The sequence below is a fragment of the Cibotium barometz genome, chromosome 40 (assembly GCF_041138505.1).
Source record: "Cibotium barometz isolate CiBa-2024 chromosome 40, ASM4113850v1, whole genome shotgun sequence".
Lineage (NCBI taxonomy): Eukaryota > Viridiplantae > Streptophyta > Polypodiopsida > Cyatheales > Cibotiaceae > Cibotium > Cibotium barometz.
This window is the reverse complement of record NC_141085.1, coordinates 1,905,593-1,923,986: the sequence shown is the minus strand read 5'-3', so window position 1 is coordinate 1,923,986 and position 18,394 is coordinate 1,905,593. Positions and strand designations below refer to the sequence as shown.

At 44.3% G+C, this 18,394-nt stretch overlaps 1 protein-coding gene across 1 annotated transcript; it reads right to left on the bottom strand.

Annotated features, from left to right (window-relative positions):
• Positions 1-659: 659 nt before the first annotated feature.
• TAP46 (2A phosphatase associated protein of 46 kD) lies at positions 660-18,155 on the bottom strand. Its single transcript, XM_086779078.1, has 10 exons — positions 18,023-18,155; positions 17,585-17,713; positions 17,376-17,498; positions 2,657-2,743; positions 2,454-2,558; positions 2,181-2,342; positions 1,752-1,787; positions 1,552-1,614; positions 1,166-1,443; positions 660-1,086 (listed from the first exon to the last, which is right to left on the bottom strand). The coding sequence occupies exons 2-10, from the start codon at positions 17,699-17,701 to the stop codon at positions 852-854; spliced, it is 1,206 nt and encodes a 401-aa protein (XP_086635204.1). The 5' UTR covers positions 17,702-17,713; positions 18,023-18,155; the 3' UTR covers positions 660-851.
• Positions 18,156-18,394: the final 239 nt, after the last annotated feature.

The window sequence follows — 18,394 nt, the reverse complement described above, 5'->3', positions numbered from 1 at the left end:
CCTTGGTGAAGCTGGCTACATGTGAGGACTCCCCTACCTTGTGTGGAAGGAGCCAACCACAAAGGCTGCTAAAGTCAGCCAAGGGGGTGCAACTGCCAGCGAAATTTGATGACGCTTCGGCCAGTGGGGTCCTATGGTGTTCGTGCTGCTATTCAAGATTCCCCTGCTATATATACCTTGAAGGAAAGCATGCACGTTTAATGGAAGCTTTATGTTCTATGCAATATGAATCGTGTGTTATGTTTGTTATCAATCCACCATGGAAATTGCGAAGCAAAGCACAGCCTATGACATCCCCTAGGCTTCAAACAACTGACCTCAGTTAAAAGATAATATAGCATCACACAACATATACATCCTCCATCGAAAGGTCTATCATCATCATGGTCATCTACTTGTTCCCTTATGAGAGCACCAAAACTTCTTAGCTAAGTTCTTGCTTGGCCCTATACATGCACCAACGCTTTTTCTTCAAACAAAGTGAATACACGTGCACAAGCTCTCGGTTCTTCTACATTCAGCCACACCCCATCCAATTGCATGTTTTGGTGAGCCAAAGCTCATTCTGATTTCTCACCCTATCGATCCGGTCAACGTACCAAGCATTCTCGAGAAAGCTTGCTTGCAAACACAGAAGTGAAGGCTCTACAAAAGCATCATCAGTAAAACTGTGTAAAGTTTCTTTTAAAAAAACCATTTCCAATGTTTGCATGTTGGCCATTCTAAAGCATTACATCCAATTGAAATCTCTTCTGAACCCTGATCAAAGTGGCTACTCCATGTTACACAACGCAAGCTGCAGAGTTCTGAAATTATTCATTTAACAAGGTCTTCTGGAAAGATTGTGTGGATTAACCACAAGGGGTAAGTTTTTTATTGCCAGAACCCCGTGGATTTTCATCTTTCCAATCGTCCCATGCCCTTGCCTTGTATTCAGCTGCCTCATCATCGCTCTCATTGTCCTTCTTGGGTTCGTTTGCCCAAGAAGAGTTTGCCTCTTCTTGGATCTTGGCATTCCTCTCCGTCCACTTCCTCATTATTTCCATCTCCATCAACCCCGCTTCTTCGATACTCATAGTTGGTAATCTACAAAGCAATCATCGCATTAGACATAATTGATCCAAGCATGCAGATATCTGAATGTTTAATACCACATGCAACCAACCTGTGACTTGGTTGAAAGACTTCTGCTGCAATTCTCTGCCTTTCTGTTGTGATATGATCTCCAACAAGACTAGCTGGACCAAACAAAGGCTGATGGTTATGTTCATGTCCTTGACCTAAGCTAGCTCTTCCCTCAATTACATCTTGTGCAAATGTGGCACATGTGATCGGCTGGGCTGGTTTAGAAGTTTTCGCCTTCGTTGCTGCACCTTTGTGCCATGCCTCAACTTTGGATGTCCTCTCATCCAGCATTGCCCTAGTGAGCACTTCCTGACCATTCTATTGCATAGAGAAGATGCAATCCCCCCACAACACATGCATAAAAGAGGTTATTTTCTCGTCACATTAACAAGAAACAAAAACCTTCATTAACTTTGAGCAACCAACCTCACTGTGCTTGACACCCAAAACCTCTTCTTCCAATTTCAACATCTCTGCAAGGTCCAACGCCTGCCACATGACCCAAAAAAACCAGTCATGTCAAGTCTCCTGAATTTTTAAAGCCTTAGAAAACCTCCAAACCTCTTTCCTTAGAACAAGTGGTCATCATCCCAAAGTTCTGCCAAGATGCCAATCCGATAACTCACCTTGCACAGAGATAATGATATTCGTGAAAGCCATGCCTGCAGTCAAAGAATCCAGCGGTTTAAAAAGTTGATAGGTGATCACAAGCCTAAGGTTCAAGCCACCATTTCACTGAAAAAAACAGCAAGCTACACTTATCCAGGTTCCTACACCTGGCTAGGCCTCCACTTAGTCAAGCAAGAGATCTAACTTAGTATTGACTAGCAGAGACCAGTGTGTGCCTACAGTGCATAAGATAAATGACGGCACTGTAGGGAGAGACACTCCACATAGTCATTGCCAGCAATGGCAACAAGCCATCCTCCTGACCCACAGAGACACTCCACATAGAGTCATTGCTAGCACTGGTAACTAGCCATCCTCCTGATCCACACAATGCACCCACAACCACACATGCTTCACACCTCAAAAGGTCAAGCATAGCTTTGTACCTCGCGCTCCTCTTCCTCAAACTCATCTTCTATGTCATCTTCTCCATAATCAGCAGTAGATCCTTTTGCAGAAGCTCCCCTAGAACGCCCTCGTCTCTCTCTTCTCTCCCTAATTTCTTGTAGCTTTGATTCTTCTGCCTTCGCACGCTTAAAACGGGCTATCTAAACAACAAGAGAAACCAACATGCATTAGAAGAACACATGGAGGTAAGAAAGAAGTGCAATCATCTGTGTTGTCTGAAACCAAAGATATTATCCGGACACAATCCGCACTTTTGTTGCCCTCCGTGTGTCCGCTGTGACTGGAGCCTCTTGATTGTAAGATCTCAATTCCGCATCTGATAAAAGCTCCAATCTTTCACATGAGGATATGAAGACCTGACCATCCCAAAGCAATTGTCAATAGATGTCTTAAGAGTGTTCCAAAAAACATGCTTTGAAATTTCTTTGATTTTTAGAAAAGACAGCAAGAGCACCTTTAGATGTGAGCTTGCCAATCTCAATGCTTGCAGGCGATCTGAACTCTCAACCTTTTCCATGAGTTCTGCCAGAAAGTAGGGGACCTGCCAAAAACGAAAGCCGATGGTTAAGATCAGTCCATAAACATAAGAGTGTAGAGTAGCCCCCCTTCCTCTCTCTTAGTTGTGGAGTATTTGTTTAGAAGGAACAAGGCCTGTAGTTAAGACACTTAAAGTTAGTCCCACTAGCCCCCTATAGGTACATTGAAAGAGAGCATCATCCTCGGAAGGGGATGAGTCGCAGCCACGGATTGCATTGTTAGCTGGCAAAGGAGGACTGCGATGCTTGAGCTCCCCTTTGGAATGGATATCATACCTTTGGTGAACGAGGTCACCTCAAATCTATCAACACCCCCCCAAGCCGCCGCCTCCAATTACATGCCGCCACCGCAAACAGGTAACCTCTATCACTACACCTCATTCTTACCTCACCACATTGATCAGCCCCTCCAACCCTATGGAAGAACCAAAACCTCACTGTCAGAGATGAAGACCACCCCCCAAATCTCAACCTCAACAACCCGTCAGGGAGGTCACCAAGAAGGAATGGGTACCCAAGAGTACTGTATACAAAAAGTATTAGATTGGCCAATTCCTCAAACTGTAAGACAGCTTCGCTCTTTTTCGGGATTCGGTAATTTCCTTCAAAAGTGATACTATTCTAAGGTGGTTTTGTCATTTACGAACCTGCTCAAAGTATGTGGGTGCAAGTCCAATTAGTCCTATTAATTGGAATGAAAAGCTGGATGAGGCCTTTCGAAGCTTTGAAATGACGGTGAAGGATTCAGCTACCTTGGCCTTACTTGATCCTAGCAAACTATTTGTGGTTGAGACTCATGCTAGTGATTTTATGATAGGGGCAACTTTGTTCCAGGAGGATAAACAGGTTGCTTTTTGGAGCAAGAAGCTCAATGAAGCCCAGGTGAGGTACTCTATTCAGAAGGAGGAGCTTTATGCTGTACTATGCTTTGAAGATATGGAGACACTATTTATAGTATGTGACTAGCTTGAGTTGAGAGGAAGGAAGGTAAGGTGGACTGAGTTAATGCAAGATTTTGATATGGAAATTAAATACAGAAAAGGAAGCCAAAATCAGATTCCCAATGCTTTGAGTAGGATTGGTGAGGTGAATTAGCTGAGTTTTCACCAAGATTGGGGCTGATTTGTATAATGAGCACTATGTGGGACCTACGAGCATTTTAATCGGTATTAGTAGCAAGTCCAGGATGGGAGCTCCACAATTGATGACAATAGCTTAGAGAATCCAGCCTCTGATGCAACGGTAAGGAACCAATTCTTTATTCGGAATGGACTATTATTCACAAATGGTATGATTTGTGTAAACATTGTATAGCACTTGGACCTGTGTGCTAGGGTTTTCCAGGATAGAAAGTTTCACCAAGCTGGGCATGTTCCTATGGGAAAGGTCTCTGGAAAGTCCAGAGAGCCCAAAATAGTACGAGTACTAAGAACGGGGGATTTCCATTACACATGCATGTGCATAAATCATGGATGCATGTGAATGCATTAGAGGATTTTTATAATGAATGACATGTTTTCATGTCCTGCTTGCATAGATGTGTGAAGGGATAGGTATTTCCGGGGATGCCTAGCATTGCATATTGCTTATCCCAATGGAATGTTATTGTCTGCTAATAAAATTTATCGCCTTTTCCACGGTTTAAAAACATGAGAAAAGAGGCCCAAAAAGAGTACATTTATTGTGGCGACCAACTTATAAACTTTTGTGTTCACATTCTTTAAATGAAGGACATTATTGATAAGTTTGGGTATCATGGACAACTTATTTGGCAACAAAACTCATGGAAAGGAAACGTATAAAAGTCGCTAGATGTACCCCCAAGAGATAAAACTTCCATTTTTTATGTGGCTTTCTAAAAAATTCAATAAGCTTGTATGCATAAAAGGTGGTCAACCAGGTCACCTTCGCAATGATCAACACACAGGTTGGTTGGTGCGAAAACTCTCCTGGCAACGATTCCTAGGCGATGCCCTTCACTCCATCATGTTGACGTACATTTTCTCCTAGTCGCCAGGCGATGACTGTTGTACATGCAACACTTGCCCGAGTTCTACTTGCTCAAGTTGCTGTTGTCCGACGTATTGTCCCTGCTGCACCTGCTATCGGGTATTGAACCAACCGCCAAGTGTCGATTCCTTTCTACTATGTCTGCGGTGTTGTACTGTAACGTACCAGCTATACCTGCCGCTAGAATCTACTATACATGTTGCTGATTGCTTTCTATACCTGCGACTTGACTGACTCTAGCTATTCTACCTGTTGCACCACCCCCTGGCCAACAACAAGACATTGTGGGAGGCCAACACATCATAAAGCAAAGCAAAACCATTGCTGCAACACAAGGCTAGAGCATGGGTTTCACATGGTGCCTGTGAATCAACGCAAAACAAGGGAAAGAATGGTGGTCGTTGAAAGTGTTGCTAGGTGTTGCATAGCAAGGTGTCCGTGGATATGAAAGAGAGGATAGCTTTCATGTAAAATTTCTCATTGTTTGCCAAGTGTATTCAAACTAGGATCGAAGCATATACTTGGATGCCCGCGTCGTTACAGTGGTATCAGAGCCTAGGTTCTCAACATCAAATTTAAGGCAAAGTCATCCCCCATCCCTCTTGTACAGGCTAATTCAAGAGAGGTGGCCATTGCTTTCTTGTTAGAAAAGGGTTATCAGCTATCTCGTACTTCCTCAGGGGTATTTATTGAAGCCAAAAGATAAGCAGGATTCACTCATCAAGTTTCAAGCCCCCACAAACTACTAGGTGCACATTGAGGTGAGTCAAACAGCAAGTGCTTCAAAGAAGAAGAGAACTTTCATGAGTACAAGTGACTCTCAGGAAGCACATGCTTTTGAAGGCACAAGAGCATCCTAGGGAAAAGCTAAGAAAACAAGGAACAAATCAGCTTTTCGAAAGGCAATGCAAGAGAAGATGAGTGCTCGATTTTCTCCTTCCCTGCAACCATTTCAAGCTGGTGGTGAAGAGGATTACACTCCGAAGGGACCACCATACTTTCCTCAGGAAGGGCTTGGTAGCTCTTGAGGGCATGCCTACATGGGTTTATATAAAACCCAAGGTATTCTATCCTTTTTAAAATTTTCTACTTCATCTAGTAGTCTAAAAAGTAGCTTAAGTTTTTGGTTTTTAATAACCAACTGGTGTGACCAGTCAATAATGAATAATATTTTTGGATATTTTTCTTGTTGCATGTTTATGCAGGATCAATGTTATCACAAGGGCTTAAAGCCAAGTGATACAGTATTATTCAAGATGTTATACATCGATTTATTTTCTGGGAAGAATGTTCTATCCAAATGTATCTTTTATAACAAGGATTCGCTTTATAGCCAAGTGGAGCTGTTGCTGCAGTGGATTTGTTTTGAAGTAGTTATTTTTTGCTATCTTGACTATATCTACAGTATTTGTTTATACTATTTCCCTTGCGAAGAGGCTTGGGTATATGGTTGTGAGACTGGATATTGACCTGAGAGTTCCACTCAAGCAAGGCTTATGTGAGACTCGGTGTTCCTTCAAGAGGCTCCACAACCAAGGACATGCTTCACCGATATGATAAGTGAGTTCTACTTGTGACTGGAGCCCACCGGCTCTTTCTCCACAGCGTGTGATAGATGTCCACCTGGGAGTTCTTTCTCGCAAGAGAACTATCACAGTTGCGGTTATTTAAAAGGCCTGGAAGATGTCACCAAATTGGGCATGTTCCTATGGGAAAGGTCTCTGGGAATTCCAAAGTGCCCAAAATAGTACAAGTACTAAGAACGGGGGATTTCCATTACACATACATGTGCATAAATCATGGATGCAATCATGCATGTGAATGCATTAGAGGGTTTTTGCTCATGAATGACGTGTTTTCATATCCTGCCTGCATGGATGTGTGAAGGGATACGTATTGCCGGGGACGCCTGGCATTGCATATTGCTTATCCCAATGGAATGTTGTGGTATGTTGCTGATAAAATTTATCACCTTTTCTAGGGTTTAAAAACATGATCAATGAGCTCTACTCTAGAGTCTATCTATGTAGTCAATGCACACGGGTGCCAGAAAAGAAAAAAAAAATTTGCAAGTTCCTTGGGTTTTGATAACAACTGTAGAACACTTGCACCTACGTACTAGAGTTTTCCAAAGATAGAAGAGTGCGGCCAAATCTCTCACACAGCACACACAAGAGTCATAAACTACCGCTCTGTATTATGTACAAGAAAGAAGTAATACAAGTGAAATTCACGTACAAGATGTGGTTGAGAATGAAGACGTCAAATCACAACCCTGTGACCTACTGTACACTCCCGACTAGCACTTCGCCTACAAAGAAACACTCTGTGAAGTCCAACACTGAGGAAAGAAAATGAATATGACAATTTGGCTACCCACGTATATATATGCACCAATGCTCCTAGTTGGCCAGTAGTATTGTTGTTGTCCAACTCTACCCTACTGCCATGTCAGCAATGCCACATCATGTCACCATCGTTGTCCAACCCTGCCCGTCGGTTATTATCTGATGTCTCGCTCTGCCTTGCATACTTGTAGGTGTGTCACATGTTGAGATTTAAGGTGACATGAGAGATAGAGAGAATGTGATGAGAGTTGGGCATTATCCCAATGTAAGAAAAACCTAAAGTGGATTATACCTTCTCCTACAACAGGAGCCCATTTCAAGCAATGCAAATATATCACTTGCACTTATCTCAAGTTTCTCTGTGTGTCCAAGTTAATCTATCTTGGAGTCTAATTAACTTGAGTGTAATTTAATTAGCACATACTCATTATCATGAGTTCACTTAGGTATCACCCACCTTAGATTAGTCATGTTAATTGTGTTGTCATTGCAGTAGGATTAGCATCTAATTAGATATTTGTCTTGTCTTTAGGAGAGCTTGATCCATGTGTCTCAACATGGTATGAGAGCCTACGTCTAGCTCTCCAAATGCATTAGTTTAATTATCCTTAACTGGTTTACTAATTGCTCACTAAATCCTATCTAATCTCTCCCGTGAATCTCTTCACGTAGCACTCACCATTCACTTTTAAATTCCTCACAAGCCTTTTTCACATATATTGTATCTTCAAGAACTCTCATTGTGAGAGAAGCATTGAGCTTGAAGCTCATTAAGAGCTTAACCCTCAACTTAAGGAGCTCAATAAACAAAAAGGAAGCTATGTTGATTTCTTGCCAAGTCGAGCAAGGCAGTGTAGAGCTCAAAGAAGCTCCCAAAGCAGCACAAAGATGCAGCCCGCACACAGTAGTAGCGTGTGAAACTTGGTTGAACACAATGCTAATCAATACACTTAAATACACTAAGGTTTGATGGACACTTGCTCAAATACAAGAAGTAAATTGCTGAATTGACAAGAGACACACAATGAGCCGGAACGGCTGACTCCTCCCTCAAATAAAGTATATTGATCTTGGGAGAATCAAGTACATAGTGTCATGGCATTTCTGACCAGATTTCCATACCAATGCATATGAATACAGTATTGCAAACAAGTGGGTGTCGTTGTAGACTTGCAATCCACACTACCCTCTCAAGTGCCCATGTTCCCTACCATCATCTGCTCTCTATTGTTCCACCAACACATGGTAGCAATAATCTGCAAGAGAGCACGTAGGACAAGAGAACACTACACAGGGTATGTGATCTTGTAATCCGGTTCCTCCCTCCTGCTACTTGCTTCCATATTTAAGCATTAAAGCTTACCAATTGCAAGTAGAGTCGATAACAGTAGAGTCTTCGCGATGGAAGTCCTTGGAGTGAAGAGATCTTCGATTTGTCACAATTCTTCGCGACAAAAGTCTTCAAGAGGATGAAGGGAACCTTGGGAAAGCTTCCCCTATGGTTCAACTTGAGAAAGGAGGGCTGAAATTAGGGTTTTCAACAAAAAGACCAGAATTACAACAATAAAGCATAGAAACATGGGACGGGGAACGGGAACGGGGACGGGGACGGGGAACGGGACGGGAACAGGGCAAAAGGCCGTCCCGGGGACGGTGGAAAAAACGGCAATCTGAAAACGATTGTTTTTTTGCAATTTTTTTTAACACACTTGATTTACACTTAGAAACCAAGACATTAAGCACAAAATTGCACCAAAAAGAGGAGAAATGCATAGTCGTATTAGCAAAAAACTATAATGGGGCGCCGATGGCGTGATAAACAAAAGTGAGTGTACAATGATCAATCATCAATCTAAACAAAAATGCCAAATGGCATAATGAAAGGCCCAAGGAGGGTGTACACTCAAGGCAAAATGACTAAGTGCCAAGATACAAGACTCAAGAGTCAAGAGACTAGGCAAGAGGGTGAAAAGGGTGAAGATCAATCGTGACCTCCTCGGTGAAGTCCTCCATAGGCTGGTCCTCAAGTGGGAGGGGAGGGGGAGGTGGGGGGGACAATGCCTCGGGCACAACCTCAAGCTCCTCTAAAATCTCGGCCCTCTGCTGATCAGAGAGATGTGGGTCCTGCTGTGCCTGCTCCCATTCGGTGAAAGGATCTGCCTTCTTTGTCAAGCCCTTGCAAAGCATTCGCAAGTTGGCACTGACAAACACCAAATCATTTGCACGCTGTACACCAAGGCGGTTCCTCTTCTTAGAGGCAATGTGGCTATAAACTGACCAGAGTTGCTCTAGGCAACTGCTACTGCAAGCCTGTGAGAGTACGCGCACAGCAAATTCCTGCAACTTTCGAGTTTCCGCACCATAATCCTCCCACCAAAGTGCAGACCCTACCTTGAAGCGGTCCGCCTGTGCATCTGCCAAACCAAAAGCCCCCCGCTTCTCTCTATAAATCTGCAATTGGTCCTTGATTGTGCGGCGATCCTCCTCACTAGTGTAAAGGCGATCCAAGGTTTGTCGAAGGCCTTTGCTCACCTCTTTGTCCTTGTGTTGCCCTTTGCCTTGAAACTCAGGATCAACAATGTAGGCAGCAGCATGGAGGGGAGAGTGGTAGGCTTGCCACCTTTTCAAACATAGGGATTTGACCTGTTTATAGTGAGGCTTGACTTTGAACATTGCTTTTAGCTTCTCTGTCATGCGATCCATTGCCTCATACACTTTGCCAATGCATGGTTGAGTGGAATCCACCACCCTAAGGAGATCAATAATCGGTTGCACCATCTCCACAAGCGCCTTGGCCTCCTCCCACCATGCCGCATCATCCGCCCTTTCCCTGCAAAATTTGCCGACCGTCGTGGAAGCCTCTGAAGTGCGTGCAAACTCATCACTGAGGAAGAGTCCCCTCAATGCCCCGCTACATGTACACAAGCGGCCTAGCATGAGAAAGTTGAATGCAAACCTCGTCTCGGAATACTTAAGAAGAGAGAGGCTTGACTTCTTGGAAAACTCGTGCTGCACCCTGTGATGGTTGAGGACAAAGGTCACTATTTTGTTGGCACCCTCAATGACAGGTGCAACCCAATCCAAGGCCCCTATGTCTTTGATAAGGTTGTTGAGGCAATGGGCCATGCAAAAGCACACGGTGATGCGAGGATAGGTTGCTTGGAGAATTGTCCCCGCCGCCCTATTTGCCGGTTCTCCATCCGCACATATGGCAATGACATTCTCCGCCCCCACCGTCTCTAGTGTTGTTGCCCACTCCGCAGCAAGTATCTCGGCACTCTTCCCCGTCCCGGAAGCATCATGGGAGTCGACAAAGTATGTCTCCCCTCGTGAGTAGGCAACAACTCCATGGATGGAGCGCTTTCTAGTGTCACTCCACCCATCAACGACGAGGGTAACACCATTTTCAGCCCATTGCTCTTTCATGTGGTTGGCCGCCACCTCCACGCTTGCCTTCTCCTTGTCAAGGAGAGAGGTGCGGATGGTCTCCGAAGAGGGGGGAACATAAGAGGGTCCATACTCCGCTATCAATTTGCACATGGCCCGAAAGTATGGAGATCTATCCAAAACACCATATGCAAAACACAAACAAAATTCAGATTTTTACCATCATTTAGTCTTTTAAGTTTTAGTCTTTAAAGTTTAAAGTTTAGAGCATGATATTTGAATTTTGAATAGTACATGAGCATAGTGCCAAGGACTTACCGTGCCGCCCGAAATGCTATGTGGTCATGAAAGAAGAATCGTGCCACCGCCATGTCCACCTCCTCTTTCAATTGAGGGTTCCAATTCTCATCAAGCGTACTTTGGCGTCCCCGAGAAGCGGATGCCTCTCTTGATGAACGAGGTACATGCGGCGTTGATGTCCTCACAAAGGATGTGGGGTCGACGGCCACTTGAGGATTGCGTTTTGCCAACTCGGCCGCCTCATAAACCACAAGCTTTTCAAGGAGCTCCTTCTTCTTCTCGGCCGAAACCTCCTTGCAAAATTGCACTTCGTTGCCGGGCTCATGCAAGAAGTGAGCACGCACTTTGTGGGCACCGCCGGTTCGCTTGTAGCCGCAAAGCTTACATACCCATGGTCTTGAACCACCCCCTTGACCGTATTGTGAGCACTCTACCTCATCCCACCAACTCCATCGATGTACGGCGGGCCTCCTCCTTCGTGATGGAGCGGGTGTTGAAGTGGTGGAGGCGGCGGCGGACCCGGGTTGAGGAGAGGAAGGGGTTTGAGAAGAGGATGCCATAGTGATAGAGACTAGAGTAGAGCTTGAGATGGATGGTAGAGCTTGAGAAAGAGTCAAGATGGAGAATTGGGATGGAGATGTTGGAGAAGGAGAGCTTGGACAATGGAGAGGGTGAGCTTGGAGAGGGAGAGCTTGGATGTTGGAGAAGGAGAGCTTGAAGAGGGTGAGCTTGGAGAGAGAGAGCTTGGATGTTGGAGAAGGAGAGCTTGGAGAGGGAGAGCTTGAGCCTTGAGCCTTGGGTCTTGGAGAGGGAGAGCTTGGAGAGGAGATGGCTTGAGGAGAGCATGGAGGTCTCTTATATAGAAGAAGGGGAGCCATGTGGGAGAGCTTCAGCCTTGAGGAGGAGTTGCGCATCACCAAACGGCTAGGAGAGACAGCCGTTGAAGCCCCGCCCAACGGTCAAAAACTGCGCAACGGTCAGTTTGACCGTTCCCGTACGGACAGGGAACGCCGTTCCCGGAACGTTCCCGGGACGCGTTCCCGGCGTCCCCGTTGCGCTGTCTGGCTGCCGTCCCCGTCCCTCCGTCCCGCGGGCGTCCCGCCCCCGTCCCAGGCGTTCCCCGTCCCTAGGGTCCGTTCCCCCCGTCCCATGTCACTATGCAATAAAGAGAACTGTTTTGCTGAATTTCAGTCATTGGGAGTGTGTAGGAGAGTGATTAGCATCCGGAAACACTCTTGGAAGCTTGAAAATCACCTTAGCAAGCTTGGAAATGGAGTTGGGAAGGAGAATGTGCAGAAAATGCAGCCCAACAGCCCTCATGAAGGAGGCGCCAATTTCTAGAGAGGAGGAGGAGAGAGGTGGTGAGTTGTCCAGTGTAGGTGGTAGGCAGGTGCTTTGTGGAGCAAGCTAGAGTGGACACATGGCTGGTTACTCCCTTTGTACAAAGGGGATAAGGTCTAGGCGCTGAACATTGGGTTATGTCCACCTTGGGACATCAACGTGTGTGAACACTAGCCTGGTCATAATTTATAAGTGAGTTTTGGTCGCCCAAAACTTAATAAAGTGTGTACACACTCACTTATAAATTAGCGCTAACTCCTAAGGACAAGTTTATGACCAATACTTACCACCTGTCATATGCCACGTAACCATGTTAGCAGACAGTTTCACATGCACGGTTCGCGGGCGGGCATCCCCTTACCCGGAGCAGTTGTATATGCCGGGGATTGATGCCACTCATGTGTTACTGTGGACTTGGCTTTCCGTTGGGACTTGTGCCTCCGTGTACATGCCCGGAAATGCTTGGTGGATTGGTATTCCATAATCCATTGGGTCAGGTACCTCGTGTACTTGCTTGGAGCACGTCTATTTTGGTATAGTCTGACGAACGGGGATTGTCCATACCAATGTTGCATTGAGTAGCATCTTTATATGCTTGCTTGCAATTGAAATTGTATGCTGTTTTCATGCTTGCTTGACCAATGTGTAGTCATGGACACCAGTCCAATGTATATACATGATAAGAAAGCACGGGTGGACCAATTGGGTGGCCAAATGGTGACATCCCCCCCGGCTTCTAAACAGTTGTCCGCAACTGAAAAGCATCCAAATATGTCTGAAGAACATGCGGGCAATCTCTGAAAAACTCTTCATCTACCCATTTAGCATCAATGGGAAGTTAGTTCTTAAACTTCACAAGGTAACACCTAACAACTTTGCCTGCAGCAGCAGCAAGCTTGCGTTCCTTGTGATACACAATCTGCTCTGGCTGCAAGATCTCCTCAAGCTCATCCACTTCTGGTGCATCTTCGATGACCATCTCACTGGGCTCCGGCCCTACATACTTGCGAAGGAGACTCACATGAAAAGCATTGTGTATGTGCCAATGACTAGGTAATGCCAATCTGAAAGCCACTTCATTGATCTTCTCGATCACTCGAAAAGGCCCATACTACCTGGTTGCAAGCTTAGGATATGCACCCTCTTTGCCAGGCCTCTTTGCAAGTCTAGCTTTCTCAAATTTCAGCAATACCCAATCATTCTCTTTAACATCCAATTGCCTTCTATGCTTGTCGGCAGCCTTTTTATGCTTGTCTTGTGACCTTGCAATGGCTGTCCACACCTGAGCAAAAGCAATATCCAAGTCTCTTACATACTCATCAACTGCAAATATCTCATCCTTTGTACGAAGGATGGGTGGCAAAACCACCTTACCATAAACAATCTCAAACGGGACCTTTCCCGTAGATGCATGCACCGTGTTGTTGTATGCAAATTCCACAAGCGGTAAGTACTTCTCCCAAGAAGACTTCTGATCCGCCACATAACATTTCAAGAGATCCAACACGGCTGAATTTGCAGCCTCACTTTGCCCATCCATTTGAGGGTGATAAGCTGATGAGAAGTCCAATTTGGTGCCCATATTATCAAATAAGGCCCGCCAAAAGAGACTTGTAGTCCTGGGATCTCTATCCCCCACAATGGACTTCGGCATTCCATGATGCTTGAACACTTGTGCAAGATATATTTTAACCATATGCTCAGCTTTGATGGTCTTTTTGACCGGCAAGAAATGAGCTTGCTTGCTAAACCTGTCCACAATTGTCCAAATCGCATCATTACCCTGTTAAGTCCATAATGAGATCCATTGTAATACTTTCCCATGGCTGCGTGGGAATAGGCAATGGCTGAAGCAAACCTGGTGCCTTTTGCCTATCAAATTTCACCTTTTGACAGGTGATACATGCACGTACATGTGCCTCTATGTCCTTCCGCATACCTGGCCAAAAGAAATACCGCTTAATCATGTGCGTAGTAGGCATTATGCCTCTATGACCAGCATATCGAGGAGCATGGCACTCATCCAAAACCTTTTGCCTCATGTCAGACACCACACATAGGCAAATTATCTTTCATGAGATAACCCTCTTTGATCACATATGAGGCATGTGCATGACCAACCATCAAATCAGCCCAAATAGTGGCAAAATCAGCATCCGTATGATACAAATCACGCATGGTAGACAAGTCCCCATGAGAGGCAACCGAGATAGCTGCTACATACGGCTTTCGTGACAATGCATCAGCCACTACATTCTTCTTTCCCAGGGTGAGCAAGATCTGAAAATGAAACATAGAGAGGAAATTGGCCATCCTCATATGCTTCTCTGACAACTTAGTTTGGGTTTTAAAAAAATACCTCAAACTCTGGCGATCTGTCTTCACAGTGAAATCAGCCCCAAGAAGGTAATGTTTCCATATAGTAAGTGCATGAATTACAACCAAGAGCTCTTTCTCATAAATGCCAAGAGATAGCTCTGCATCATGCAATCTACGGCTCTCATAAGCCACGGCATGTCCCTCTTGATTAAGGACAGCTCCTATGCAATTTCCAGATGCATCACATTCCACACAAAAAGGCTTTTGCAAATCCGGAATGATCAACACTGGACCATGAGTAGTTGCATCTTTCAATTTGAGGAATGCATCCCTCTCTACATTAGTCCATTTGAACACGGCCTTCTTCTTTGTCAAATCATGCAAAGGAGAAGCAATCCATGCAAAGTGCCGAATGAACCTCCGGTAGTAAGAGCATAATCCAAGAAAACTACGGATCTCATGCACCAAACTCAATTCGGACCAATTCCGAATTGCATCAATCTTTGCAGGATCCATCCGCACTCCATCTTTGGACACAATATGCCCAAGATAATGTATCTCTGACAAGAAGAACTCGCTCTTCTTTGCATTTATGAAGAGTTTATGCTTACGGAGTTCTTCAAAAACAATGGCCAAATGGGCTCTATGCTCTTTTTCGGTCTTCGAGAAGACTAGGATGTCATCAAAGAAGACACCTGTAAATTTCCTATACCCACGGAATATGCGATCCATCATTCTATTGAATGTAGCCGGGACATTTGTAAGACCAAAAGGCATAACAAGATACTCGTAAAGCCCAAATGCTGTCCTAAAAGCAGTTTTGTGTACATCCTCAGGCACTAAATGCACTTGATGATATCCACTCTTGAGATCAATTCAACTAAAGCATGCCGATCCATCCAACTTGTCAAGGATATCGTCTATACGTGGAATCGGAAACCGATTCTTAATGGTAAGCTTATTCAAAGCTCTATAATCCACACATATACGAAAGGATCCATCCTTCTTTTGAACCAAGAGGACGGGTGAATAATATGGGAAAGAGCTTGGCTAAACCAAACCCTTCTCAAGAAGCTCATTCACTTGCTTCATGATCTTCTCTTTTTGGGATGCACTTACACGATAGGCTGGCCTATTAGGTGGTGAGCTACCCGGCACAAGATCAATGCGATGATCTTCCGGTCGTTAAGGTAGCAACTCATTTGGTAACTCATCAGCAAAACAATCATTGTGCTCTTGCAAAAATTTCAACCTATCATTACTAAGAGTGTTTACATGTACATTATTTTTCTCAACATGATCTCGTACAAAAATCGAGTACGCAAAAACGCTCTTTTTCATTACTTTCTTAATTTGTCCATGAGATACAAGGAGAATGGTATCACTATGTGAAACAAACACTCGCACACAAAACACTTCAACACCTTTGAGGACCAAGAAAAGGAAAACAAACTGGGGGAGCTAGAGTGCTCCTGCAAACAGTACAAGAACACCGATTGGCCCCAAAACGCAGTGGCGTCCCTTGAGGTATTTCTTTAATTGATTAAAAGAGCTTTGATTACAATAAGGCTGGAAACTCAGCTGTCATAGTAGAACTCCTGAAGCCTGCAACGACCCTGCATCATGGCTTCATACCACAAACAAGTCCAACCATTGTTCACATCAAAAGACTCACACATTGAGTCTGCATACAGAAGCTTTCTCCCATGATCAAGGTTGCCACAACCATCCATAGCCTCTCACCCTATGAACAGCATCACACCCTGACACATCCAGTGCTTCTGCATCATATATTTTGTAAATCAATGGACTCAATATTTTGGAGATTTATGATCAATAATACTATGATTTCATTGAAAGATTGTTTTAAAGACATTCAGTAGACACACTTGTACACTCCCTCTCTACCTTCCAAGGGTACTATCCATCTCTGTCATGGATTCCCCGTCCCCTGTCCAATCAGTAGCAAGGCTGTACCAAACATGTGTCCATTCCTGTACCTTATGCCTACATGTGACCTATCTCCTGGTACAAACATGGCCACAACCTTAACACATATCCATCATCACTTTGCATAAAACATAAAGTTGGACAAAACATCCACAAATGCTGAAAATGGAGCTTGCACGTGTGACACCCGTATAGAGGCCGGAATGGGCCGACCCCCTCCCCATCTTGATATACATACAACAGACACTGTTCAGCAACATCTCCTCTCCGTTCATCTGTGTTTTGCAGAGATCTTAAGACAACCGCACATTACATTGGTATCAAAGCCTGGTGGAAGTCCAAGGGGTACTGAATGTTAGACATCATTATCCCCTTGCTGCTGGCGCCTCTTTGGTGTCCTATTTGAACCCCTAGGGCTGACCATGTTAGCATGAGAGGCTGGTCACCCACCCCTCACACCTTTTTTCCCATTTATTGGGTCATGGGCTGTTTTTTGCAAGGGGTACTGAATGTTAGACATCATCATCCCCTTGCTGCTGGCGCCTCTTTGGTGTCCTATTTGAACCCCTAGGGCTGACCATGTTAGCATGAGGGGCTGGTCACCCACCCCTCACACCTTTTTTCCCATTTATTGGGTCGTGGGCTATTTTTTGCCCAATCGTGAGCTGGTCGGCAGCCTCTTTTTCTCGGGCATATATATAACCTGGCCTGCCCCCACCCCTCTCTCTCTCTCTCTCTCTCTCTCTCTCTCTATGATGGTAATGCCCAAACAATTGATGGCACGTCATCCAACACACTTCAAATAATGAAACAAGCACACCAAGGCATGCCTTAGTCGCCATATATTGGCATCAACATGAGCAACCATCATCCTGCTTCTCAAACACGCATAGGACATTGGCAGCTTTAAACAGATACTTGGATATATCGGACGAAATGTTTGAAAGGGAAAACCACGCTGAAGACCTCAGCATGTACTCACCAATAGGTATTTCAGGTCACCAGTACTGATGTCATCCTTTTGCTCATTAGGAGAGAAAAGGCCAAGCTTATCTATCAAACCTTCACATTGTCGAAGAATTTCACAGCCTTTCTTTGCTTCATCCTGCAAACAACACAAGATAAGTTTAATCACCAGCTTGAGGGTGTGCGTGTATGCACGCATGCCTGCACACGTAAAGATGAACTCACAGATGTAACTTGGGAGTCTACAGCACGTGAGTGCAATTGTAAGGCCTTGTCAAAAAGGGCAGGCAAGGGTGTATGCTCCAACCCTTGCTCCATCGACTGCTGTCCTTGATCATCCATGGCAATCGAAATCTGCTCCATATATATCAGCCAAATGGAAAATTGTTTGAAAGATTAAACAACAAGTAGCCACAGCGATTGTGTATATATACCCATTGACATATACATAGCATCCACACACATACATACGTACATAACATATACACACACATATGTGTATGTCTAGACCTCACCAAATGGTTTACTGTGTTTAAAAGTTAGGCCTTCTAAGAAAAACAGTAACTGTCACGTTTGCCACTGCTTCGCTTCAATGGCAAGCAAAAAATCGCACCATTAATGACACACACAGAGAGAGAGAGAGAGAGAGATTGAGACGCATACCAGTTTATTTCCAGCGAGATGGAAAGATGCCACCAGATCTAAATAATGTAGCTCGGCTTCATTCCTTCATTCGTAATAATTTAAAATGGTGTACTAAAAAATATAATTGAGGTGTCAATTATATTTTTAGTACAAATGAAAATTTCGCATTACAAGATATATACATGTAAAATTGAGGTGTCAATTATATTTTTAGCACAAATGAAAATTTCGCATTACAAGATATATATATATATATGTATATATATAATTGAGGTGTCAACATAATTTTGGGGTCAAATATAAAATGCTTAAAGTACTCTCATAAACGCATTGGACACCAAGTGCTCTTCTAATAAACACTAAGATTTTTACATAAGATCCATAAAGAAC